The sequence below is a fragment of the Oncorhynchus mykiss genome, chromosome 26, assembly GCF_013265735.2.
Source record: "Oncorhynchus mykiss isolate Arlee chromosome 26, USDA_OmykA_1.1, whole genome shotgun sequence".
In the NCBI taxonomy this organism is placed as follows: domain Eukaryota; kingdom Metazoa; phylum Chordata; class Actinopteri; order Salmoniformes; family Salmonidae; genus Oncorhynchus; species Oncorhynchus mykiss.
The window spans coordinates 24774439-24797192 of NC_048590.1; the positions used below are offsets into that span (position 1 = coordinate 24774439).

Below are 22754 nucleotides of genomic sequence, written 5' to 3' on the forward strand. Positions count from 1 at the left end.
AGAGGAGGGAAAGAGTGGGAGGCTGTCTGCAACATATTACCATTTCTCCACACACACCATGACCCAGGGGCTAGGCAGAAGAGATTGATTTTTTTCCTCCCAGCATTTTCCATTTGCTGTCACTCTCACAAGGCATCGTCATCATAGACCCATGTCACACACCAGATGGTTTCACTCCTACGTGACGCTCATCCCTCAACTCAATAGTGCAGACGGCCGTTCCGCTATCTGACGTGAGACAATGCATAATAGACATGATGGAGTTATGTGGCTCACAGACATGCATACACACACAGACACACACACGAACACAAAAACACAAACAAACACACATACACACAAAATAACATCTCAAAATCGAAATATTCTCATCCCACAGGTACTCCAGCTACTGTAGTATCAGGGGAATGGATGCTGTATATTAGACAAGCTCTCAATACACACATACAGATGCACACTCCTCCACCCCTATTAACCCTGACATTAAACCTGAAGCAACAGTCTGAAGCTACCTTAGTTAGACGCATGGCTGAGGCAGCCTCGCTGCTAGCCACTGTCTGTGGGGAGAGAACGAGAGAGAACAACAGCAGTGTGCTGGATCTATGTAGGTAGAGCTGCTGGGGCAGGGCTTGCAGTGTAGACACTTGGCTGTGGATGGGCTACAGGCTGCAGGGAGTGTGCTGCTGGGGAAGATAACTGGTAGTGATTAGTGATCAGACTCTTCTGGGAGAGAGAGGGGGGCTGGTTTTCCCTGGAGGAGGTTGAGGAGGAGGAAAAGGAGGAGAGAGAGGAGAGAGAGTGCACTACCATTCATTTAGAGGCAGCAGCAAGGGACTGAAGCATCGCCTATCTGAGCTGAGGGAATATGGGGGAATACTAGAGAGCAGCGCTGCCTGTCTGTCTGTCGATACTGCCTGGACTCTCACGCTGCATCTCGGATAGATTGTGTGTTGAGTGGATGATAGGAATAGAGGATGCAGATCTGATATGCACAGTATGTCTGTTTGTGATCATATGTGTATTGGTTTGTGTGTGTTCACTACATCCAAGCAGGTGAGTGTAATGTGTTGGCATGTACACTGTTGTGCATGTGTGTGTATGTGAAATGTGTAAGATGAAATGTGTGTGTATGCAAATGTAAAAATGTGTTTCTGTGTGAATGCAGTATGCGTCTGTATTCATGTTTGTGTGTACATGTTCGGTATCTATACGGATGTATACATGTCCCATAACTTCTTTGTGAACTGTGCCGTGATTTTAATGCTGTGTTTTCCTAGGCTCCAGCTGTGTTGTAGTCATGGCTGCCTGAGGGACTGCTCCCTGGCTGTGTGGATTTGGAGCCCCCTCTGATATCATGCTGAGAGTTGGGCCAGCGGCCACCACTCTACTCCTGCTGCTGTCATACTGCTGCTGCCACCTGTGTCACTCTCTGGGTAAGTTCTCCTCACAGTACCACCGTGGAGGACATGAAAGACACTCTCAGAGTGATGGGCCATCAGAGATGTTATCAGACTGAGAGATGCCCACTCTGCACAATTAGGATCAACTACTAGGAACAGGATGATAAGGAGATGAGCGGCAGGGCAGATGGGAAGTCTGGGGATGGGAGATAGTGAAGAGGCAACGCCAGCTGAGACTAATACTAAATTAAAAGAGGAACTGATTAACAGAGGGGCTGAGTAATGTCAATATGACCACTCAGTATATCCAGACCTAATGTCCCTTTTAAGTAGATTTCTAATCAAGGTGTATGGTCTAAGAGACGTTGCCAACATGTATTATGAAGGTCAGTGGTTTGGTATCCTGCTCTCAGTTAATTCAGTATATATGATACGCAGAACTGTCTGGTTTAGTGCAGTAATTTCCTGTGGTTGGTGACCTTCTGTTCAGCTGGGAGAGGTGATGAGCTGAATAAGGAAAGAAATATCTCTATTAACGACTTGGGGAAAGAACCTCAGAGTTCAAACAACTCTGTCCAGTCAATATCAGAAATATAAGCTGGCCAGCCCAGATAGCTCCACACGGCTGCCTCCTCCATGCCAGCCAGCCTGTGCAGAAACAAGATTGATTCTCGCACTGACTGTGAGACGATGATTGTAATTTGTTTTGGATAAGAGCGTGAGCGTCCGCTGAATAACTAAAATGGAAAAATGTAATGGAGCTCCTCTTCTGGAATTCTGTCCTTCATTAGCGGGCTGGGTTTAATAACATGGGCTGTGTGGACAGCAGAAGAGGGTTAGGAGATGTGTACGGTCACAGATTTTAATCTGCCATCTCTTAGGGCGTTTTTGTAAACCCCACATCTTCGAGGTGACTCATAAAATATGAACATCTTTCATCAGTACAGTACACAGCCAGGGATCCTCTGGAGAGATGGACTGGCCTAATGCCTCACTGGCCACACACTCAGGTTACGCTAATTGTAGATACAACCAGTGATTGAACATAATGAAGATACGACTGAGCATTTACAACACAATCTATACACTGGATTAGAGATATTGTAAAGGGTTGGGAAGTGGTCTTTAGATTGTGTTTATCATTCAATCATGACAATTCATGCTGAATTGTTGCTCCATTACAAAAATCAAAGGAAGCACCTATAGTGTAGTCCTTGTATGTAATGCCCTTGCTCTGTGAGGATTTTCCAGTTGTGCAGACTCTTCCCCTCTGCTTTGGAATAGATGTTTTTGCTCAGTTTAAATGAATAGTGTCCCGTGGTTCTCAGCGTACTTGCTAGTGTTAGTCTAATGAAGGACGTCAGAGCTAGCTGCAGAAGAGATTTGGCACGAGTTGTCTTTACTCACTTAAATTATTTTTATTTCATATATACCTTATTTAAAAAGTATTACTTAAAGGTATCTCATTGCTAAGTTACTACTTGTAATGACATACAATAGATGATGGTTGTACTATAGGTGTTATATGACACATTGTTGGATCATATTTATAGTGGTTTTCACAAAGGGTAGTGTTCAGAATCTCCCAGAGAAGCCAGACATGAAGCAGAATTTTCTGCAGGAAGCTGTGCTGAGAGTGACAGAGACAAAGTCTAAGGATGATGAATCTGCTAATCCCAGTGATATTGACTGAGGTCTAAGAATGCTGCTATTGATCCTGAGCCTGAGGATGACACAGGGGTGTTATTAACTGTCGTCAGCCCCGTCATGGGCCTGTCATCCTCAGGTAAATTTGCGGCCAAATTGAACGCACAGAAAAGAAGCCCATAAGCATATGGGGAATGATTTAAGAGCGTTGTGTCTGTTAAGAATTGAATCAATACTTCTTCATTTTCTCCTTGCGCTGGAGAATTGTTTCCAGCGGTAATACAGCAACGTTACATCCTTCGTTTGAACTGCAGTGCTGAATATAATAAATGAATCCTGAGATTTTCCTCCCAGTCTGCAGTTGTATGTGGACTAGAGTGACGGCTGACATCATTAATAGGAAAGGTGCACCTCCGTTCTCTCTCTGTCTAAAACCCAGCGAGCCCTTAGGTGGCACAAAGACCTCACTGTGTCCTTCAGACGTAAAAAGTCTCCTCTATCTATAGATCCATCCTCCAGCCCTTCTCTCCATCATCAACCCCCCTAGGGCCTACACCACCAGGCTGTCATGGATACCAGCACGTCACCGAGGCCAGCTGATGCACTAATACAATGAGGTATCCATCAACCACAGTCACACGATCAGACCCATCTGTAATGAAGTTATGGAGAGTAAAACTCATTGGAGCTTCCTTCCTCATGATCCAGATAGACAACACACTGAGACAAATGAAATTAGAAGAGCGAGGGATGACTGACTGAGGATTTACAGAGAGAGAGACGCCACATAAAACAGAGCTGATAGGAAGAAACACATTTGTTTTTGGATGATGGAGGGAGGCTGACTAGACTGGCAGACCACACTATTGAACCCTTCCCACTTGACACTGATGGTGGCATCACACACATGGAACAATGGAGTCATATTTAATCTCTCCATGTCTATGCAGCCCGCTAACAGTGAGTCATCAATTACGGAGGAAATAGGTTCACAAATGCTACCCTGGCTGCTATCTTTAGTTTATACTGTGCCAAACCTTCATCAGCTTTTAAAGGTTTGGACAGCCTTTTGTTACCTTTAATCACTGTTAGATTGTTTATAGGCCTACTTCCATGGCGAAGAGCTGGAGATAAAGCACCACTGTATTGGTAGCAGAGGAGTCTCGTCCATGGAAGAAGAGGATTCATTTGAGGGAAAATACAATAAAATATATTATTCAAAAATCCTCCTTGTAAATAAAACAAACATATTTGATCAAATGTACTAGTTTGCAGAGAATTCTAACAGGAAGGACACATTTGACCTTTGTCTCCTTCCATGAAGAGTGGAAAACACCAAATCATGAATAAAATGTATTGACTATGTTGCCATGACAAAGTGACAGTTAGATTTCTTCCTCTCTAGAAAGTGGAATGTCTGGTCCTGATCTGGGGATAACAGAGACCAGAGATGTGATTGTCGTGATGCTGAGAGTGCTGGGGTGATTTCCTGCATGTTAAACTGGAGATTGATGGGGTTATTGACAACGTGTCAGGTGCCAGGGACTATGAATCATTGTCAATGTGCTTTAGCGGGGCTGAACATGGGCCATGAGCTGTTTCCAGGATAATGCCCACTGTTAACACATCGCTGACATGATGCAGCTTAAGGAAGGCTAATGTGGTGTTTCCCTGCCTCTGTAGGAATCCCTAAACTGTCCTCATATGCCAAGACAGAGGACAAACTGTTCAAGAACCTCTTCAGAAACTACCAGAAATGGGTGAGGCCTGTGGAATACCTCAACGGCACAGTACGGGTCAGATTTGGACTGGCCATCTCCCAGCTAGTGGACGTGGTGAGAAAAATATTATTATTATGGGATATTGTGGTTTGTATCTTCCTGATGATTATTTTGATGTTTGTCAATGCAAGCTGGACTTTCAAGGCAAATAATCAGTGGTGGAAAAAGTACCCAATTGTCATATTTGAGTAAAAGTAAAGATACCTTAATAGAAAATGACTCAAGTAAAAGTGAAAGTAACCCAGTAAAATATTACTTGAGTAAAAGTCTAAAAGTATTTGGTTTAAAATATACCTAAGTATCAAAAGTGAAAGTATAAACTATTTCAAATTCCTTATATTAAGCAAACCAGACGGCACCATTTTCTTGTTATTTATTTATTTATGGGGATGACCAGCGATGTTCTCTAAGCGTGTGAATTGGACCATTTGCCTGTCCTGCTAAGCATTCAAAATGTAATGATTACTCTTGGGTGTCAGGGAAAATGTATGGAGTAAAAAGTACATTCATTTTCTTTAGGAATGTAGTGGAGTAAAAGTAAAAGTAATCAAAAATAGAAACAGTAAAGTACAGATACCCCAAAAAACTACTTGAGTAGTTGAAAGTATGTTTTACTTAAGTACATTACATCACTGGAAAGAATATATCACTATAAATATATTTAGGCTAATTTACATTGTTGATTTTTTTTTACCACATTTACACACATACGGACAGTATAACAACACAAAGGTACAGAAAAAACCTTTACAGTATGGTCTCTCCATTACAGGACGAGAAGAACCAGTTGATGACAACCAATGTGTGGATGAAACAGGCAAGATCTTAAACATATTTTGGGGGGGCATAGTATATTTAAGTGATCATTCCCGAGAAGCCAGTGTTAGGAGGATATATTGGCACGGGTGATGTTAGGCAAACCATGCCAATATGTCCTCCAATCACTGGCTTTGAGGGCATTATCACTTTTATACAACGGGTTACCAACATATTTCAATAATGATTTGCATATTTTCATTAAAAAGTTATTTTGAGGAATGTATTCATACTATTTCATCGTTCCACAAGATATAGTCCCGACACAAATCTAGGTGTTGCTACAAGCCTGCTGGTCGTTCGTTCTATCGGTTCGGTTCCCAGAGACGTGACCCAGTTGTTAAGTATTTTAGTTCTGTATATATGGACGAGACCCAGTCGTTCGTTCTAAATGTTCTATTGCCATACTGGCTGGCAACGTTCTTGCTTGCTAGTTAGCCAACTATGGCTAACTTATAGTCACGTCAAACAGTGCAGACAGAATAACAACAAAGTAACTGAATATGCATTTGTTTTATACATCCATAACAATGACGCGCAATTTCACCTGGCATAGAAAATGTGCTCTCTCGTCAGGACACTGTTGTTCAGAGGAGCTAGCCCACAACACAGCCAACACAATCACTTCAAACTGAAGCTGGACAGACTGCAAACTAGATGCACTTCATTTCATTTGATCTGTTTTCTATTGACATTTCTTTGTATGTATCCATAAAAATGTTGACTGGCTGAGAAAAGCTGCCTGCCTATCTGTCTTGTCCCGACTCCCAACCCCTACACATTCATTACTATGGGACAGATGGAGATCAAGTTTCTAAATTAACTATGTTACAAATGTCAGACAGACAGACAGCAAGGTTTATACAAATCTCCACTATTGAAAACCAATTGCTAGTCTAAAAGAAATGGGAGATAATGTCTAGACGCTTTTTACATTCAAGGTCAAGTTTATAAGTTGCCTGTTTGGGCTGATCAGACAGTGGATTGTGCAGTGAGATTGAACAGTGCAAATAGGCATTTCAACGTCATTGCTTTAGATGGTGGTAACTTGTGGAATAGACAACAGCTAGAATACGGTTTTAACCAATCAGCGTCCAGGATTAGACCCACCCATTGTTTAATTCATAACACTCTACAGCATGGTTCCCAACCAGGGGTACTAGGACCCCCGGGGGTACTTGGCCTATCCAGAGGGGGTAATTAAAAAGACTCGTAAGTCTATAGGGTTACATGCACGTAAGCGGAAACTTCAGGCGTACTGAAGGCAGAGCAAAATTCAATTGGGAGGAAAGTAACCAAAAAAGGTCGGGAACCACTGCTCTACAGCAGCGTCAGCTTTACAAACAAAGGCGATATGGAATTTAGAGTAACAATCAATCTCCCTTCCTCCTGCATGTCCCCTTGTTCTGGTGGCATTTCACGATGAGCTCACATCTTCATTTCTCACGAGCAACCCAGTTTGCAACTCCCGCCCCCCGGCAGCCTGCCTTGCCCCCAGCCCTCTTGGCAGCTTAATTCATATCCTCTGACTGCATCTGCTCTCTGCAGCCAGGGAATCATCACTCCAGACCACGGTCTGCAGGTCAGCCACTCACCAGTATGTCACAAGGACAAACAACTCCATGCAAATCAGAGAACAGAGGGCAATTGCTAACGTGATGGCCACATCTATTCATCAGCGGTGAATGAGGAGATAAGATTGAAAATATGTCTCTGTCCACATCAGTGCTTCTCTCCCACTATCTACTTTATTTGGCCATACATTGTTATATCCACCATGTGACAATGCAAAAACTCTGAGATATTACATCTGCTTATCACAGATATGCAGTTGCATTGTTACACATACACCGAGTGTACAAAATATTAAGAACAGAACTGTTGAGTGTGAAAAACCCAGCAGCATTGCAGTTGTTGACACAAACCGGTGCGCCTGGCACCTACTATCATACCCTGTTCAAAGGCACTTAAATACTCTGTCTTGCCCATTCGCCCTCTGAATGGCACACATACACAATCCATGTCTCAATTGTCTCAAGGCTTAAAAATCCTTCTTTATCCTGTCTCCTCCCCTTCATCTACACTGATTGAAGTGGATTTAACAAGAGACATCAACAAGGGATCATAGCTTTCACCTGGTCAGTCCCATGTCATGGAATGAGCAGGTGTTCATAATGTTTTGTACACTCAGTGTATACTGTAGTGGAATCAATTTTCTCTCAGGGGGAGAAAAGTAATTTATGGTGATTTCCAGTAGCAGTCTGGTCAAAAGAATCTGCTTGTAAAAAGAGATGGCCATTCATGAATGATGATAAGGTTGTATCATCTGTGATCTACATCTGTTTATATGAGTTCCTATGCTGTTACTAAGTAGTAATGTATTACGGCAAAGAACATTTCAAAGATGGCTACGGCGAAATACAAGACTTCACAGCAAAAGTCAGAGTGCAAGAAGGAACCAAGCCAATCTTTCACAAGCCACGTCCAGTTCCCTATGCAGGAGTAAGGCACATCCTGTCACCACCTTACCATCCGGCATCAAACGGAGCAGTGGAGAGAGCTGTGCAAAACTTTAAGAAGGACTAGACTCAAGGTTCAGTCTGTGCCCACCCACCAAAGGCTTCCTCGGTTCCTGTTTACTTACCGTAACACACCACACACAGTAACGGAATGTACACCAGTTGAACTGTTTCTGAAACGCCTGACATTGTTGAAACCAGACTTGTCAAGCACTGTGGCAAAGCACCAGCTACAACAGAATAAAGCTCATGTCAGACACTCAAATATGTCAGAGAATTCAAAGAGGGAGAGAGGGTGATGGTACGTGATTTCAGACACCCCAAGCACCTGTGGAACTCGGGTGTGATCTTGCAATGCAGAGGACCTTTGACTTAAGTCCAAATTGATCATCGCCAGGTCAACGTTCATGTGGATCATCTGCTATGGTCCAATGCCCCAGCAGAGACCCCCAGGACTATTCTCCTGACGGTGGACAAACAAGAGAGACAGAGCCTGATCTTCCACCCGAAACTGGCCCACCACCGGAAGTCTAGGAGGAACGGAGATATCCTATTTGACAGCGAAGGGCACCTCAAAAGCTTGACCTGTGAGTTGAGCTGTTTCAGGAGGTAACAGACAGTAAAACAAACAAACACTTTAATATGTCCTAGATAAAAGGAAAGAAAAAGGACATTACCTGGGTTAGTTATTAGGACACAAATTCCATCTTCAGGGCAGAATAATCCCCTGGATTTGTGCTGGGCTCTGAAAAGTCTGCTTCAACCCAGTAGTTGAAAAATGTTTAAGAATGCATTGTTCAGATATTGCATTAGTAGTTCCCTAACATATTTACCTTGTTCTCTGGGAGTTAAACACTATGGGGGAGGGGTGTAGAATCTGTGATCTACAGCTGTTTATATTAGTTATTATGCTGTTACTAAGCAGTAATGTATTATGGCAATGTTATGTTACTACACCTAATAGGAAATGCACATGCGCACTATTGTGCCGGGGGCGGTTGAGCACGAGAGGTTTTGACTAAACGAAACTAACGGTGTCTCCTGCCTGGTCATTTCTCCACATCACAAATATTAAAAAGGTGACTCATCCATCTCTCTCTCGCTCCTGTTTAGGAATGGTTGGACATGAAGCTACGCTGGAACACTGATGACTACCTGGGCATCACTACCATCAGAGTCCCATCGGACTCCATCTGGATCCCAGACATTGTGCTCTATGACAAGTAAGTACCATGCCTATGACTTCCACACAAGGGTTGCAAAGGGAGGATATATTACCTGTGGTTGACTTGGGGAATAGCTGTCTGGTGTTATGCCAACCCCCCCCCCCCCCCCCCCCTTCTAATTTCCTTAATTTTGTGGCTAGAGTCAAATACTTTCTGTGGCACACATCAGAGTCAAATAGTTTCCATAGAACAAACTTCTATAGAACAAACTTCACGTCAGGATAGGCAACTGAAAATAATAATGAATGTATGTGTGTTATATTAAACATAGAGGGAGTATAATGTTGGCAAGCAATAAACATTTCAGAACAACTATGGCAAAATTATTATCCTTACACTTTCAAAAATACTAGTCGAATGAGACATGAGAGATGACAAATACAGCGACATGGGCAGCCCTGGGGCGGCATGGGGCGCCCCCTGGTGCGGGCGGGGGAGGGTGCTGAAGGCGGGGTTCGAACCGCGACATACACTTGAAACAAATAGCCAAATCGAAAAACTGCAGACAAAAATGCTTTCTGCTTCTAAAATCAGTGAAATGTAAGAAGAGCAGAAATCTCAACTAGCAAGCAAGTCGCAGCAACGAAGAACGCGAAGAGGTGGAGAATTTTGGCAGGGGGAGATTTTCAGCACAACCCTGGAACGCCATGTTAGCACGCCATACCGGAACTTCACATTTTTGGGGAATTGCGTACCAGTTTCTCTATAAAAACAAAGTAGCCTTTCGCTGGCCCAGATTCACACACAGAGGTAAAAAATGTTGATCAAAGCAGAATGAAGGTGGGATCTTAACTGAACAGCAATGGCAAGTGGGTATTCGTTTCCTGATTCTGCTTTGTTCAAGTTTATTTGCTGCTTGAATCTGTGAGTGGCAATATAGGCTATTCGAGATAGCGCAGATTGAAAATGTGGCATGATACCTGCTCCAAATTGTCAAATGAGGTTTTGTAAGGTCATGAAAAGTCTTGGAAATTAGCTTAATAATTGTTTCTAATGTAATTTATAAAAGCACACTTTTAAATATGGTCAATCAATTTTAAAAAACGACATATCAGCCATTATCGGAATGACCCTTTAGTGCATGTCTGTGTTGTTGCGTGTGTGCCAGTGTGGGGTTGCGTGTGTGCCAGTGTGGGGTTGCGTGTGTGCCAGTGTGGGGTTGCGTGTGTGCCAGTGTGGGGTTGCGTGTGTGCCAGTGTGGGGTTGCGTGTGTGCCAGTGTGGGGTTGCGTGTGTGCCAGTGTGGGGTTGCGTGTGTGCCAGTGTGGGGTTGCGTGTGTGCCAGTGTGGGGTTGCGTGTGTGCCAGTGTGGGGTTGCGTGTGTGCCAGTGCGAGTGGGCGGTTGCCGGAGGAGAGAGTGCGCAACATTTCAGCAGAAGGTATACAGTAATGAACGACAGACTAACTAGATCACCAATTCAAAATATAACTTGTAGCAGTTATCTCGCTAGTTAGCTATCGCTAACTAAGCGTTAATTTCGTTGTTGCCTTTCCACCTGCACTGTAGAGCCTAAATATATCTGCAACGTTAAACAACTTGGATTCGCCTCTATTATTTATTTATTTTTTTATTTTTTTTATTTACCTTTCTTCAAACAGGGAGTCACATTGAGATTAAAAATATATTTTACAAGAGAGCCCTGTACACATTACAATACAAACAGATTATTAAAACAACATACACATGTATAAAACAATACAATTCAGCACCATAAAAATTTCAATAAGCATTTAATAAAAGCAATCACATTCAACTGTATCCTCAATCAATAATGGAAACTGCCGGAGTGGCACCAGCACATCTAACTGCAGTGAACTTTGCAGAATATTCCACAAATTTGGGGCATAAAAACACAACGGAGATTTTCCCAAATCTGTGAAGACTGGAGGGATCTCTAGTGATATCCATTCCTGTGAATGGGTTTGGTGACTTAAGTTTCTTATCTTAACTAATGATGTTACTGTCACAAGAATTTTCAATCCCAATGATAATAACTGACAATCAATAGCTCTGACCAATCCCAGAGATCTGTAACACCATGGGTTTAATAATAAATAGTCAAAGACTCAGTTTATGCAAAAAGATAGTCCATTATACAAAGACATCCATTTTATAGCTGCGCACATACTTCCACACAAACAGTTCGGTATCCTACGCTCATACATACACACCAACAGTAGGTGAGTTTTATCCTTCTCCATAGTCCTCACCACTGTGTAACTGCCCAGCCGACAGTTCCATTCCCCCGAGATTAGGGAAACCTTGAGAAGTACTCCCTGTCCTCATACATTTTCTCAGAGTTCCTGCCAGGTCGGTTCAAACAGTTGAATTGTTCTTCGGTATTTTCTTAGGCACACACACACACACATACAAGTTCAAATCCTAAGCTACACCTTGCTCAGACAGTCTGTGTTTTTCCACTATACAGAGACATTGTTTAATCTAATTCTGACTAAAACTACACACATCATCAGATTATAATTTTATGATTCTAGTCAATTTCATACAATTATAAGGTTTCAGAGTGGAATTATTTTATCATTATCTTTCAACATTGAAATGATTTTATCGGCTACATATAGAGAGAGGGTTTCTGTAAGATTGCTTTGTAAATAAATAAAAGAGAATGCAGCTTCCTTCTTACAGACAGAGAGGTCCATCCCACATTTTATACAGACTACAATGATGAGTCCTAAAGTTGTCCCCCTGTGATAAAACTTATTGCTGAATGGTAGACTGCATCCAAGAATTTTAAAACATAGGTTGCCGCATGCATGTAAACAATATCACCAAAATCCAATACATGGAGAAGCGTTGTTTGAACAATCTTTCTCCTATTTTTAATACTAAGACAGTTTTTTTATATAGAAATAAATCCTATCTTGGATTTTAGCTTCTTAGTCAGATTTTTTATATGCGTTACGAAGGACAACGTGTAATCAATCCAGACACCCAGGTACTTATATTGAGAAGCTCAAATTGGGCTCCATTTATAGCGCAAATATGCAGGTTCTTTATTATTTTGGTCAGGGTGTGACGAGGATGGTTTGTTTCGTTTTTGTATTGTCTAGGGTTTTTGTATGTCTAGGGGTTTATATGTCTATGGTTGCCGAGATTGGTTCTCAATCAGAGGCAGCTGTTTATCGTTGTCTCTGATAGGGGACCATATTTAGGTAGCCATATTCCTTGTGTGTTTTGTGGGTTGTTATTCTATGTTTAGTTGCCTGTCTGCACTAGCCATATTAGCTTCACGGTTCGTTTTGTTGTTTTTGTATAGTTTGTTCAGTGTTTGTTCTTTCATTAAATAAGTATGTACGCTTACCACGCTGCGCCTTGGTCTCCTCATTATGACGACTGTGACAGTGAGCTTGGTTTACCTTGTATTTAACACTAATTTAAGATCTGTAAGTGATTTCTAAATTGAATCAAAGTCATGCTGAAGTTCACTACAAAACTGTGTCATCTGCATATAGAGATGAATGTTACAACTATTAACAGTGTTTCCTATGCCATTAATATACAAAGTGAACAATAATGGACCCAAAATCGAACCCTGAGGAACATCTTTATGAATCTCAAGAAATTCAGATTTAACCCCATCTATGAAGATGGCCTGAGTTCTGTTGCTAAGATAATTCTGAAACCATAAACAGGCTGTATATCCCAGGACTACCCTTGATAATTTCTTCAGTAAAACAGAATGATCAACCGTGTCAAACGCCTTTGACAGATCAATAAACAAGGCAGCACAGTTATTTTTAGCATCCAAGGCATTGACAAGATCATTAACAACTAGCGTGGTTGCTGTGGTAGTACTATGCCCAGGCATGAACCCTGATTGGTTTATATTAAGAATACAATTAATTAATATATATATTAAGAATACAATACAACTTCATGATTGTGTCCCACTTGTTGTTGATTCTTCACAAAAAAATACAGTTTTATATCTTTATGTTTGAAGCCTGAAATGTGGCAAAAGGTCACAAAGTTCAAGGGGGCCGAATACTTTCGCAAGGCACTGTATGTGGATTTCCATGCTTCTGGAATACTTCCTGATAACAATGTTAAATTGCAAATGTGGGTTACCGAGTCAGCAATACGTCTGCACACTTAAGCAGACCAGGCTCCAAATGATCAGCCCCTGTAGGTTTTTTTTTTAATGTTAGCATAGCATCCAGGACTTCATTATCAGTGAATTTCCAAAAAGAAAACTCCTGACCAGCATTTTCAGTATCATTCAATAGATTTTCACCATCTACATCTGAACTACTCTTTTCAAGAGCTGGCTTTGAAATACATTCAGATTTAAAGCCTGCAGAGATAAAATGGTGATTAAATGTATTAATGATGATCAATTTTGTCAGTAAAAGAGCCTGAATCTAAATTAATTTGATGGGAGAGAGAAGAGGAGACACAACCCTTCAGCGATTTAACAGCTTTCCAGAATAGTGTAGTGTACACACAGAATAGTGTACATATTAACATAATAATCCAATTTTGCTTTTTTAACTAGTTTTACACACAGATTTCTCAATTGCCTAAAATACTGCCAGTCTGGACCCGAGTCTGTGAATCTAGCATTGGCCAGGGCAGTATCTCTGTTGTGTATGACTTCAGATAGCTCTGGACTGAACCAAGGGTAAGACTGATTTTTAATTCTCAGTTTTTGAAAGGGAGCATGTTTATCATGTTTATTTAAAACATTTGTGAAGTGGTTCAGAGCCAACTCTGGGTCAGGTATAGATGCAATGCAATCAAAGTCACAAAATAAAGGTCACAAAAAAAGGCCTGTTCTTTGAAATGTTTTAAATTCCTCTTGTTGATTAAACAAGGTTTGGATCGAGGCATCTGTATATCCCTGACACATACAATGGGACAATGGTCACTAATATCTAAAGCAAATCCCCACTCCCAGCATATTTCTCCGGAGTATTTGTAAATATGAGGTTAATCAAAGTACATTACGTAGAGTCATTTAAGTTTGGACAAGTGGGCTTTGTAATCAGCTGGGTCAAATTTAAATTAGTAAAAAAATCATTTAAACAGTCAGCATCCTGCGTTCCCCATGCAAGATTAAAGGTCATGGAGAAGTCTGAGTTCAAATCAAATCCAAATCAAATTTTATTTGTCACATACACATGGTTAGCAGATGTTAATGCGAGTGTAGCGAAATGCTTGTGCTTCTAGATCCAACCATGCTGTAATATCTAACAAGTAATCTAACAATTTCACAACAACTACCTTATACACACAAGTGTAAAGGAATGAATAAGACTATGTACATAAAAATATATGGATAAGCGATGGTCGAACGGCATAGGCAAGATGCAGTAGATGGTATAGAGTACAGTATATACATATGAGATGAGTATTACGAAAATTACGATAGGTTGCCATAGATTTTCTGTTATTTACCAAAATGACTGAAGATTCCAGTAACTTTGGGAAATTACCATTAGCTTTGCAGCCCTACACAGCATAGACTATATTTTAAACAGCACAAAATTCAATTAATCCAACACATCAAGAAAAGCCTGATTCGACCCTGTAGAAGAATAACAGATGTTAATCCATTCCTCTAACAGTGCCGATGGACGTTTTGAGGGCTCTGTCACCAAGGCTGTTGTCAAGTATGATGGCACCATCACCTGGACACAGCCCGCTAACTACAAGTCAGCCTGCATCATCGATGTCACCTTCTTCCCCTTTGACCTGCAGAACTGCTCCATGAAGTTTGGCTCCTGGACCTATGATGGCTCACAGGTTGTAGCCTACACAGCATTGTGAAACAGTCTACAGTATATTAACCTGTTACGGGCTGCTGTCCCTGTACAGGGATCAACATCAGCGGAAATTCAGAGTGACAACTAATAGTACTCGATAAAACTCAAACGTTCATTAAAACACACATGCAGGGTACTCAATTAAAGCTACACTCGTTGTGAATCTAGCCAACATGTCAGATTTTTAAAATGCTTTTCGGCGAAAGCATGAGAAGCTATTATCTGATAGCATGCAAACCCCAAAATACCCAAAGGGGACGTAAACAGAATAATTTGCGTAGCCGGCGCCACACAAAACGCAGAAATAAAATATAAAACATTCATTACCTTTGACGAGCTTCTTTGTTGGAACTATATGTCCCATAAACATCACAATTGGGTCTTTTTTTAAATTAAATCGGTCCATGTATACCCAAAATGTCCATCTATATAGCCCGTCTGATCTATGGAAAAGCACCACTCCAAAACACGACGTCATTTTTTTAAATAAAAAAAGTTGCCTATAAACTTTGACAAAACACTTCAAACTACTTTTGTAATCCAACTTTGGGTATTAGTAAACGTTAATAAACTATCAAATTGATCACGGGGCGATCTGTATTCAATAGCAGCACATTTGGAAATGATGCTCCATTTTCTGTCTCTCCAAACATCCGCTTGCATGGTCGATAACAGGAAGTGCCTATTTGTGATCTGACCAAGGATTAAGCATTAGGCATTGTAAACAGGGCCCCATCTATTTTCGCTTGCCATAAACAATACAGAGACTGGCGGAGTAATCTTTTTTGTGAAAGTTTTCCTTGGGATTTCGCCTGCTAAACACGTTCTGTTATAGTCACAGACGTGATTTAACCAGTTTTATAAACTTCAGAGTGTTTTCTATCCACACATACTAATCATGTGCATATACTATATTCCTGGCATGAGTAGCAGGACGTTGAAATTTTGCGCAAGTTTTTAAAAAAAACTGCCCGAATTCGCAGCCTCCTAACCATACAGTCATTAATTGATGTCAGAAATGTGTTAATCTCTTGTTTATACTTTGGGGAGTTGAAGGGAAGATACGTCTGTTGATGTTTCATATTTTCTAACCTTGTATTCATTCAACAGGTTGACATCCTTCTGGAGGACTTTCATGTGGATAAGAGGGACTACTTTGACAGTGGCGAATGGGATATAGTGAAAGCAACAGGCAGCCGTGGTCTGAGGATGGACGGATCCTGCCACTTCCCCTTCATCACCTACTCCTTCATCATCCGTAGACTGCCGCTCTTCTACACCCTCTTCCTTATTATCCCTTGTATCGGCCTTTCCTTCCTCACCATCCTGGTCTTCTACCTGCCCTCCAACGGCGGGGAGAAGATCTCCCTGTGCACCTCTGTGCTGGTGTCCCTCACAGTCTTCCTTCTCGTGATCGAGGAGATAATTCCGTCCTCCTCCAAGGTCATCCCTCTGATTGGGGAGTACCTGGTGTTCACCATGATCTTTGTCACGCTCTCCATTGTCATCACCGTCTTTGCCATCAACATCCACCACCGCTCCACGTCCATGCACCAAGGCATGGCGCCCTGGGTGCGTCGTATCTTCCTGCACAAGCTGCCTAAGCTGCTGTGTATGCGCAGCCACGTGGACCGCTATGCTACCCCCGGTGGGGCCTGGGCAGGACTGGCGGGGAGAGAGGGGGCAGGACTGGCAGGGAGAGACGGGGCAGGACTGGCAGGGAGAGAGGGGGCAGGACTGGCAGGGAGAGAGGGGACAGTAGGGGGCATTATGAAGTCCACCCCTCATCTCTCCCCCACGAATAACCTGCAGGCTGCTTTGGACTCTATCCGTTACATCACCATGCATGTGGTCAGGGAGAACGAGGTCAGAGAGGTATGATCCCATAGAGTTACAGAGAATCAGTCTGCCCCTGCAGTATCAATGACACGGTTGGCATGAGAGAATATTGTGTTTGTTATGATACAAAATCAATTATACAGTACTGAATTTAGGTTTTTGAAGTCTTACTGTAATTCTCTCTCTATATTAATCTTCTCCATATTGTGTATTTGTCTCCATCCTCTGATTGTCACATGCAACTGCACCTCTGACTGCAAAGCCCTCGCAGCCTGTGTCAACGAGGTCATGTGTTGGAGTCTGAAGGGCATGTTTGGTCTCTCTCTCTCTCCAGGTGGTGCAGGATTGGAAGTTTGTGGCTCAGGTTCTGGATCGTGTGTTCCTGTGGACCTTCCTCCTGGTCTCAGTACTGGGCTCTGCTCTGCTCTTCATCCCTGTCATCTACAAATGGGCAAAGATCATTGTCCCCAACCATGCAGGCGGCAGCAGATAAGACTAAACTGAGTCTATGTACACTGAGCACAACAAATTCAGAGACACTACAGTCAGTGCAGAGATGGAGACACTTACTCACATGTGGGTGTGGGAGAGCAATGGATTCTAGTTCCATCACAATTTTTGATTTGTGTATATGAATGAGGGATTATTGTCTCTGTTGCTGTATCTGTTTCTAGATTAAATTAACATACAATTGTTTTATATGAAATAATCCCTCTATATTCTGGAAGGAGGATACCTCCCTATAGACATATCTCACAAAGTATAACAATGAATACAATTATCCAGGTTATGTAAGGACCGACGCTGGAGAAGAGAAGCAGGTACAGGGAGTCGAACATTTCATATGGAACAGACATCAAACGGAGACAGCGTCAGAACCGGGTATGCAAAGACAAACAAACATTCATCCTGAAGCAGGGAACAGAGCTTGGTAACAAACAGATATAGGGGAGGTAATAACACAGGTGATTGAGTCCAGGTGAGTCCAATAATTGCTGAAGCGCGTGATGAGGGAAGGCAGGTGTGCGTAATGATGGTGGCAGGAGTGTGTAATGCTGGGAAGCCTGGCGCATTCGAGCGCGAGGAGAGGGAGCGGATGCAGGTGTGACAAGTTATTGTTTTTCTTGCCTCTGAAAAACAGGCTTCTCACGGTTAACGAGACAGGATTATGGAAGGCTGGCCACATAAGACTAGCTAATAATTAACAGGGATAAATAAATAACTTTTAATCCCCCCTTTATAAATAAGTGTACAGTAAATAAGTATATGTATATGACCCCATTACCTTTTGAATTTAATATATTTATATTTAATTATATTTTATATTTAAGTCGACATTCCTCTTTTATACACATTACCCTTTTATATTACATTTTTAAATATATTACCTTTTTATATACACTACCCTTTTACAGTATATTACCCTTACATTACTCTTTTATAATTTATTAACATAATGGCCAAAACGTAATTAACTGGGCCCTAGGTTGGTAAAATACAAAATAAATTGCCAGTTTTTTTGACAGTGGCTACTTTCTCAGAAAAACAATATTACATAACAATATCAAGCAAGAGTTTAATTGTAATCCTCTTTGAATAAGCTTCACTGAAGAATTCAGCTGTGAATGCTCTTGTATGATCAAAAGCTACAACTGTTTGGCTTGTGGGATACAGTTAATTTAGCAGACAAATAATTGTTAAAGTGAATTCATTTTCCTACTTTCCAGCTTCGAAAACCATCTCTTTGTATTAGAAAGGTGTCTTGAGATTAGCTTTTAAGTCTGTGAGTCTGTTAGACACTGGGAGACTTAGTTGGGGACTTAAAACTTCTTCAGGATTGGTGGGTCCCCTGCGGGACAGTTGAGCTAACGTAGGCTCATGCGATTAGCATGAGGTTGTAAGGAACAAGAACATTTCCCAGGACATAGACATATCTGATATTGGCAGAAAGCTTACATTTTTGTTACTCTAACTGCATTGTCCAATTGACAGTAGCTATTACAGTGAAATAATACCATGCTATTGTTTGAGGAGAGTGCACAGTTTTGAACATGAAAAGTTATTAATAAACAAATTAGGCACATTTGGGCAGTCTTGATACAACACTTTGAACAGAAATGCAATGGTTCATTGGGGCGGCAGGGTAGCCTAGTGGTTAGAGAGTTGGACTGAAAGGTTGCAAGTTCAAATCCCCGAGCTGACAAGGTACAAATCTGTTGTTCTGCCCCTGAACAGGCACTGTTCCTAGGCTGTCATTGAAAATAAGAATTTGTTCTTAACTGACCTGTTAAAAAAAAAAATACACTGCTGTTATCTAGTGGCCAACATCTAAATTGCACCTCAGCTGGACTTACATTATGGCCTTTCTCTTGCATCAAAGATGATACAAAAAAAAGACAAAAACGGTTGTTTTTTCTTTGTATTATCTTTTACCAGATGTGTTATAATGTGTTATATTCTCCTACATTCCTTTCACATTTCCACAAACCTCAAAGTGTTTCCTTTCAAATGGTACCAAAAAATGCATATCCTTGCTTCAGAGCCTGAGCTACATACAGGCAGTTAGATTTGGGTATGTCATTTTAGGCGAAAATAGAAAAAAAAGGGTCCAATCCTTTTTAAGTCGGTCAGAGTCCACCTGATACAACAACAAGAGTTGTTGTTTTGCATTCTGTTCAACCTGCCGTCTGATTTCTCCTATCATTCAGATGAAAGATGGCAAGCTACAATGGAAGCATAAGCTCATACCTTCTCATATCTTTACTGGTTGCTTCTTGGAGAATCTACGATGGTGGGAAAATTCTGGTATTTCCCTTAGAAGGTAGTCACTGGGTGAACATGGACATTCTGATCAAGGCTCTTCACTCTCAGGGACACACCATCACCGTAGTACGGACAACTCAAAGTTGGTATATTAAAGAAGAGTCTCTACATTACAGTTCTATTACAATACCTGTCATTGATGGTGTGGAATTTGAGGAATTTGTAAAGCCAATCGTAAAGAAAGTAATTGATATAGAGAGAGGAACACGCTCTGTATTAAACTTTATACATTTGCAAATCGAGATGTTCTCTACAATGTCTAAGGTTCATAGACTGGAATGTGACATGGCAACTGCTGTATTGGAAGACAAGGATTTAATGAAGACCCTGGAGGAGAACCAGTATGACCTGGTGCTTACTGACCCAGCGTGGGGGACCGGTATTTTGGTGGCTCATTATCTTCAGCTACCTCTAGTCTACAATGTACGGTGGATAACCAGTGGAGAGGGACATTTAGCCATTGCGCCATCCCCCATGTCTTATATTCCAATGACTGGATCAGGGCTCTCAGACAAAATGACCTTCACAGAGAGAGTAAAGAATATGATTTTCTATTTGCTTTGGGAAGTTCAGTACAGACTTGTAATCCAGCCACATTACCAGGCTGTTTGTGATGAGTTTTTCCAACCAGGTGTGGACTTCTATGAGTTATTACAGGGGGCTGATCTATGGCTCATGAGAGTTGACTTTGTGTTTGAGTTCCCTCGTCCCACCATGCCTAATGTTATCTATATGGCAGGGTTCCAATGTAAACCTGCAAAGCCTCTTCCCCAAGAACTAGAGGAGTTTGTTCAGAGTTCTGGGAATTATGGAGTCATTATCATGTCTTTGGGGACTTTTGTGTCTGAGTTTCCACATGATATAGCTGATGTGATAGCTGCTGCTTTTGCCCAACTGCCTCAGAAGGTAATCTGGAGACACAAAGGAGACAGGCCAGCTACTCTGGGCAACAATACCTTACTAGTTCAATGGATGCCGCAAAATGATCTGTTAGGACATCCAATGACGAGGCTGTTTGTAGCTCATGGAGGAACAAATGGGGTTCAAGAGGCTATTTACCATGGAATTCCTGTTGTGGGTCTACCTCTGTTTTTTGATCAATATGACAACCTCCTTCGTCTGAAAAAAAGAGGAGGAGCGAAGCTTTTATCCATGGCAACAGTAGACAAGGACAATAACTTCCTGGAGGCCTTGCAGGAAGTTCTGGATGAGCCATCCTACAGGACGAACATGCAGAGACTCTCCAGGCTACACAGGGACGTGCCAATGGAACCCCTGGACACTGCCCTCTTCTGGATTGAGTTTGTCATGAGACACAAAGGTGCTGCTCACCTGCGTACAGAGTCCTACAGAATGCCTTGGTACTCCTACCACTCTGTAGATGTTGTCCTGATATTGTTGGCTGTTGTAGTAGTGCTTATTCTTCTTCTTGTTGCAATAGTCAGATATTTAAGCATTAGAAGTTGCTTGAAAATAAAGATTAAAAGTGAATGAACAGATCCAATTCTCCACATTCTGGTACACAAAAATAATAGGATAAGTATGAATCAAAGCTGTAATATGTAGCTTTTAGGGTGAACCAACAAAATTCACACAGATATGTGTGTTATAGATCTGTCATTCTCATTGAAAGCAAGTCTAAGATGCCGTAGATATATTCTATGTGCACTATTTCTATGATTCCCGTGTTTAAGTTTAGTTTTTGCGTATTTTACCTTTGGTTTTGCGCACCAGCTTCAAACAGCTGAAAATGCAATATTATTCGTTAAGGAAATATATATGTCACAATCTTTAGATGGTACAATGATTATTTACACTAAACGTGTTTGTTTTGTCACATAAACTGAAATTAGGCGAACTATTACAATTTTATCAACCAGGAAATGGCAGAGCGATTTCTGCATAGTGCATCTTTGAATCATGAAAATGTATAATGTTGAATTGATGCCAACATAATAAAATGTTAGTGTGTAATATATTTATTTGTAAAGTATTTCCAGTTGTTTGTGCATTTTGTGATTCAATGCCACACTGCAAACATTTACTGTATATGTTAAATTCAGAGTGTTAATGTTTTTTTTTACTCTGTGTAGTGTAGAAAAATATAAATAAAATCCTGCCCACCATTATCACATTTCACATCATGCTCTATTGCAGGTTGATGTTTAGAATGATTTGTTTCAATATCTGTGTTTTTGCATGTACATTGATTGAATTATTGATTTCATGCTACAGAAAGATACATACTTTGCCAACCAGCATAATGTGATTTGCAGGCCTGATGTGGCTTGAAAGCAAACAATTTCAGACCTCTGTGTTAGGGAGAAACTAGGCCATCAAAGAAAGGCCATAACATATATGTAATGTATTGTCATAAAGTGTTTAAACTTAAGTAAATGATAACACTTAGGCACTCACTTCGTAAAGGCTACAGGCCTGGAAGTGAATGAACGAAGGTCTGTCACTAACAAACACAGTCATGGGTGGTAACTCGATCATTCCCTCAAAAGGCACACTGGTAAATATTCAAATAAGGCTTTACACCCTACAGTGTTTAAATATAATAAACTGTGAGAGTAAAAACTTTCAAAACTGTTATTTTAACACCAGTTAAGTTGTATTCATACATACATTATGATATAGTACAATGTACAATCTCTGAGTTCAATGTACACTGGTGATTTCGCTGTGTACAGCTAAATAATAACAATGTATGCCATTAAGCAGATTATTTTATCCAAAGTCACTTACAGTCATGCGTGCATACATTTTTCGTATATATTGGTGGCCCCAGCTCTCACAAAAACATATTGTATATGGCAAACATGTACAAATTGGTGAAAGTCCACAAACACAAAAACATTGTGTTCACTCAGATTAACTCATTGAACTCTCCCTCTCATCAAGGGATTCTATG

The 22754-nt window shown here is 41.2% G+C and overlaps 2 protein-coding genes across 3 annotated transcripts; both read left to right on the forward strand.

Moving 5' to 3' along the window:
- Positions 1 to 85: 85 nt before the first annotated feature.
- On the forward strand, positions 86 to 18956 carry LOC110506461 (neuronal acetylcholine receptor subunit alpha-5). Of its 2 annotated transcripts, XM_021586085.2 has the most exons (8): positions 86 to 1053; positions 1278 to 1433; positions 4731 to 4882; positions 5601 to 5645; positions 9277 to 9386; positions 14978 to 15155; positions 16286 to 17050; positions 17349 to 18956. In XM_021586085.2, the coding sequence occupies exons 2-8, from the start codon at positions 1355 to 1357 to the stop codon at positions 17505 to 17507; spliced, it is 1488 nt and encodes a 495-aa protein (XP_021441760.2). In that variant the 5' UTR covers positions 86 to 1053; positions 1278 to 1354; the 3' UTR covers positions 17508 to 18956. The 2 variants fall into 2 exon arrangements, with proteins under 2 accessions (XP_021441760.2, XP_021441761.2); XM_021586086.2 differs by lacking the exon at positions 86 to 1053 and having other exon boundaries at positions 1066 to 1433.
- Positions 18957 to 19497: 541 nt separating this feature from the next.
- On the forward strand, positions 19498 to 22426 carry LOC110506462 (UDP-glucuronosyltransferase 2C1-like). Its single transcript, XM_036963876.1, has one exon. The coding sequence runs from the start codon at positions 19730 to 19732 to the stop codon at positions 21329 to 21331; it is 1602 nt and encodes a 533-aa protein (XP_036819771.1). The 5' UTR covers positions 19498 to 19729; the 3' UTR covers positions 21332 to 22426.
- Positions 22427 to 22754: the final 328 nt, after the last annotated feature.

Bases quoted from the DNA above. Each gene is read 5' to 3' on its own strand.
- LOC110506462 (XM_036963876.1), top strand. From the start codon at position 19,730: ATGGCAAGCTACAATGGAAGCATAAGCTCATACCTTCTCATATCTTTA.
- LOC110506461 (XM_021586085.2), top strand. From the start codon at position 1,355: ATGCTGAGAGTTGGGCCAGCGGCCACCACTCTACTCCTGCTGCTGTCA. The intron at 4,883-5,600 runs GTGAGAAAAATA...TCTCCATTACAG, and splicing joins TCTCCCAGCTAGTGGACGTG to GACGAGAAGAACCAGTTGAT. The intron at 17,051-17,348 runs GTATGATCCCAT...CTCTCTCTCCAG, and splicing joins GGGAGAACGAGGTCAGAGAG to GTGGTGCAGGATTGGAAGTT.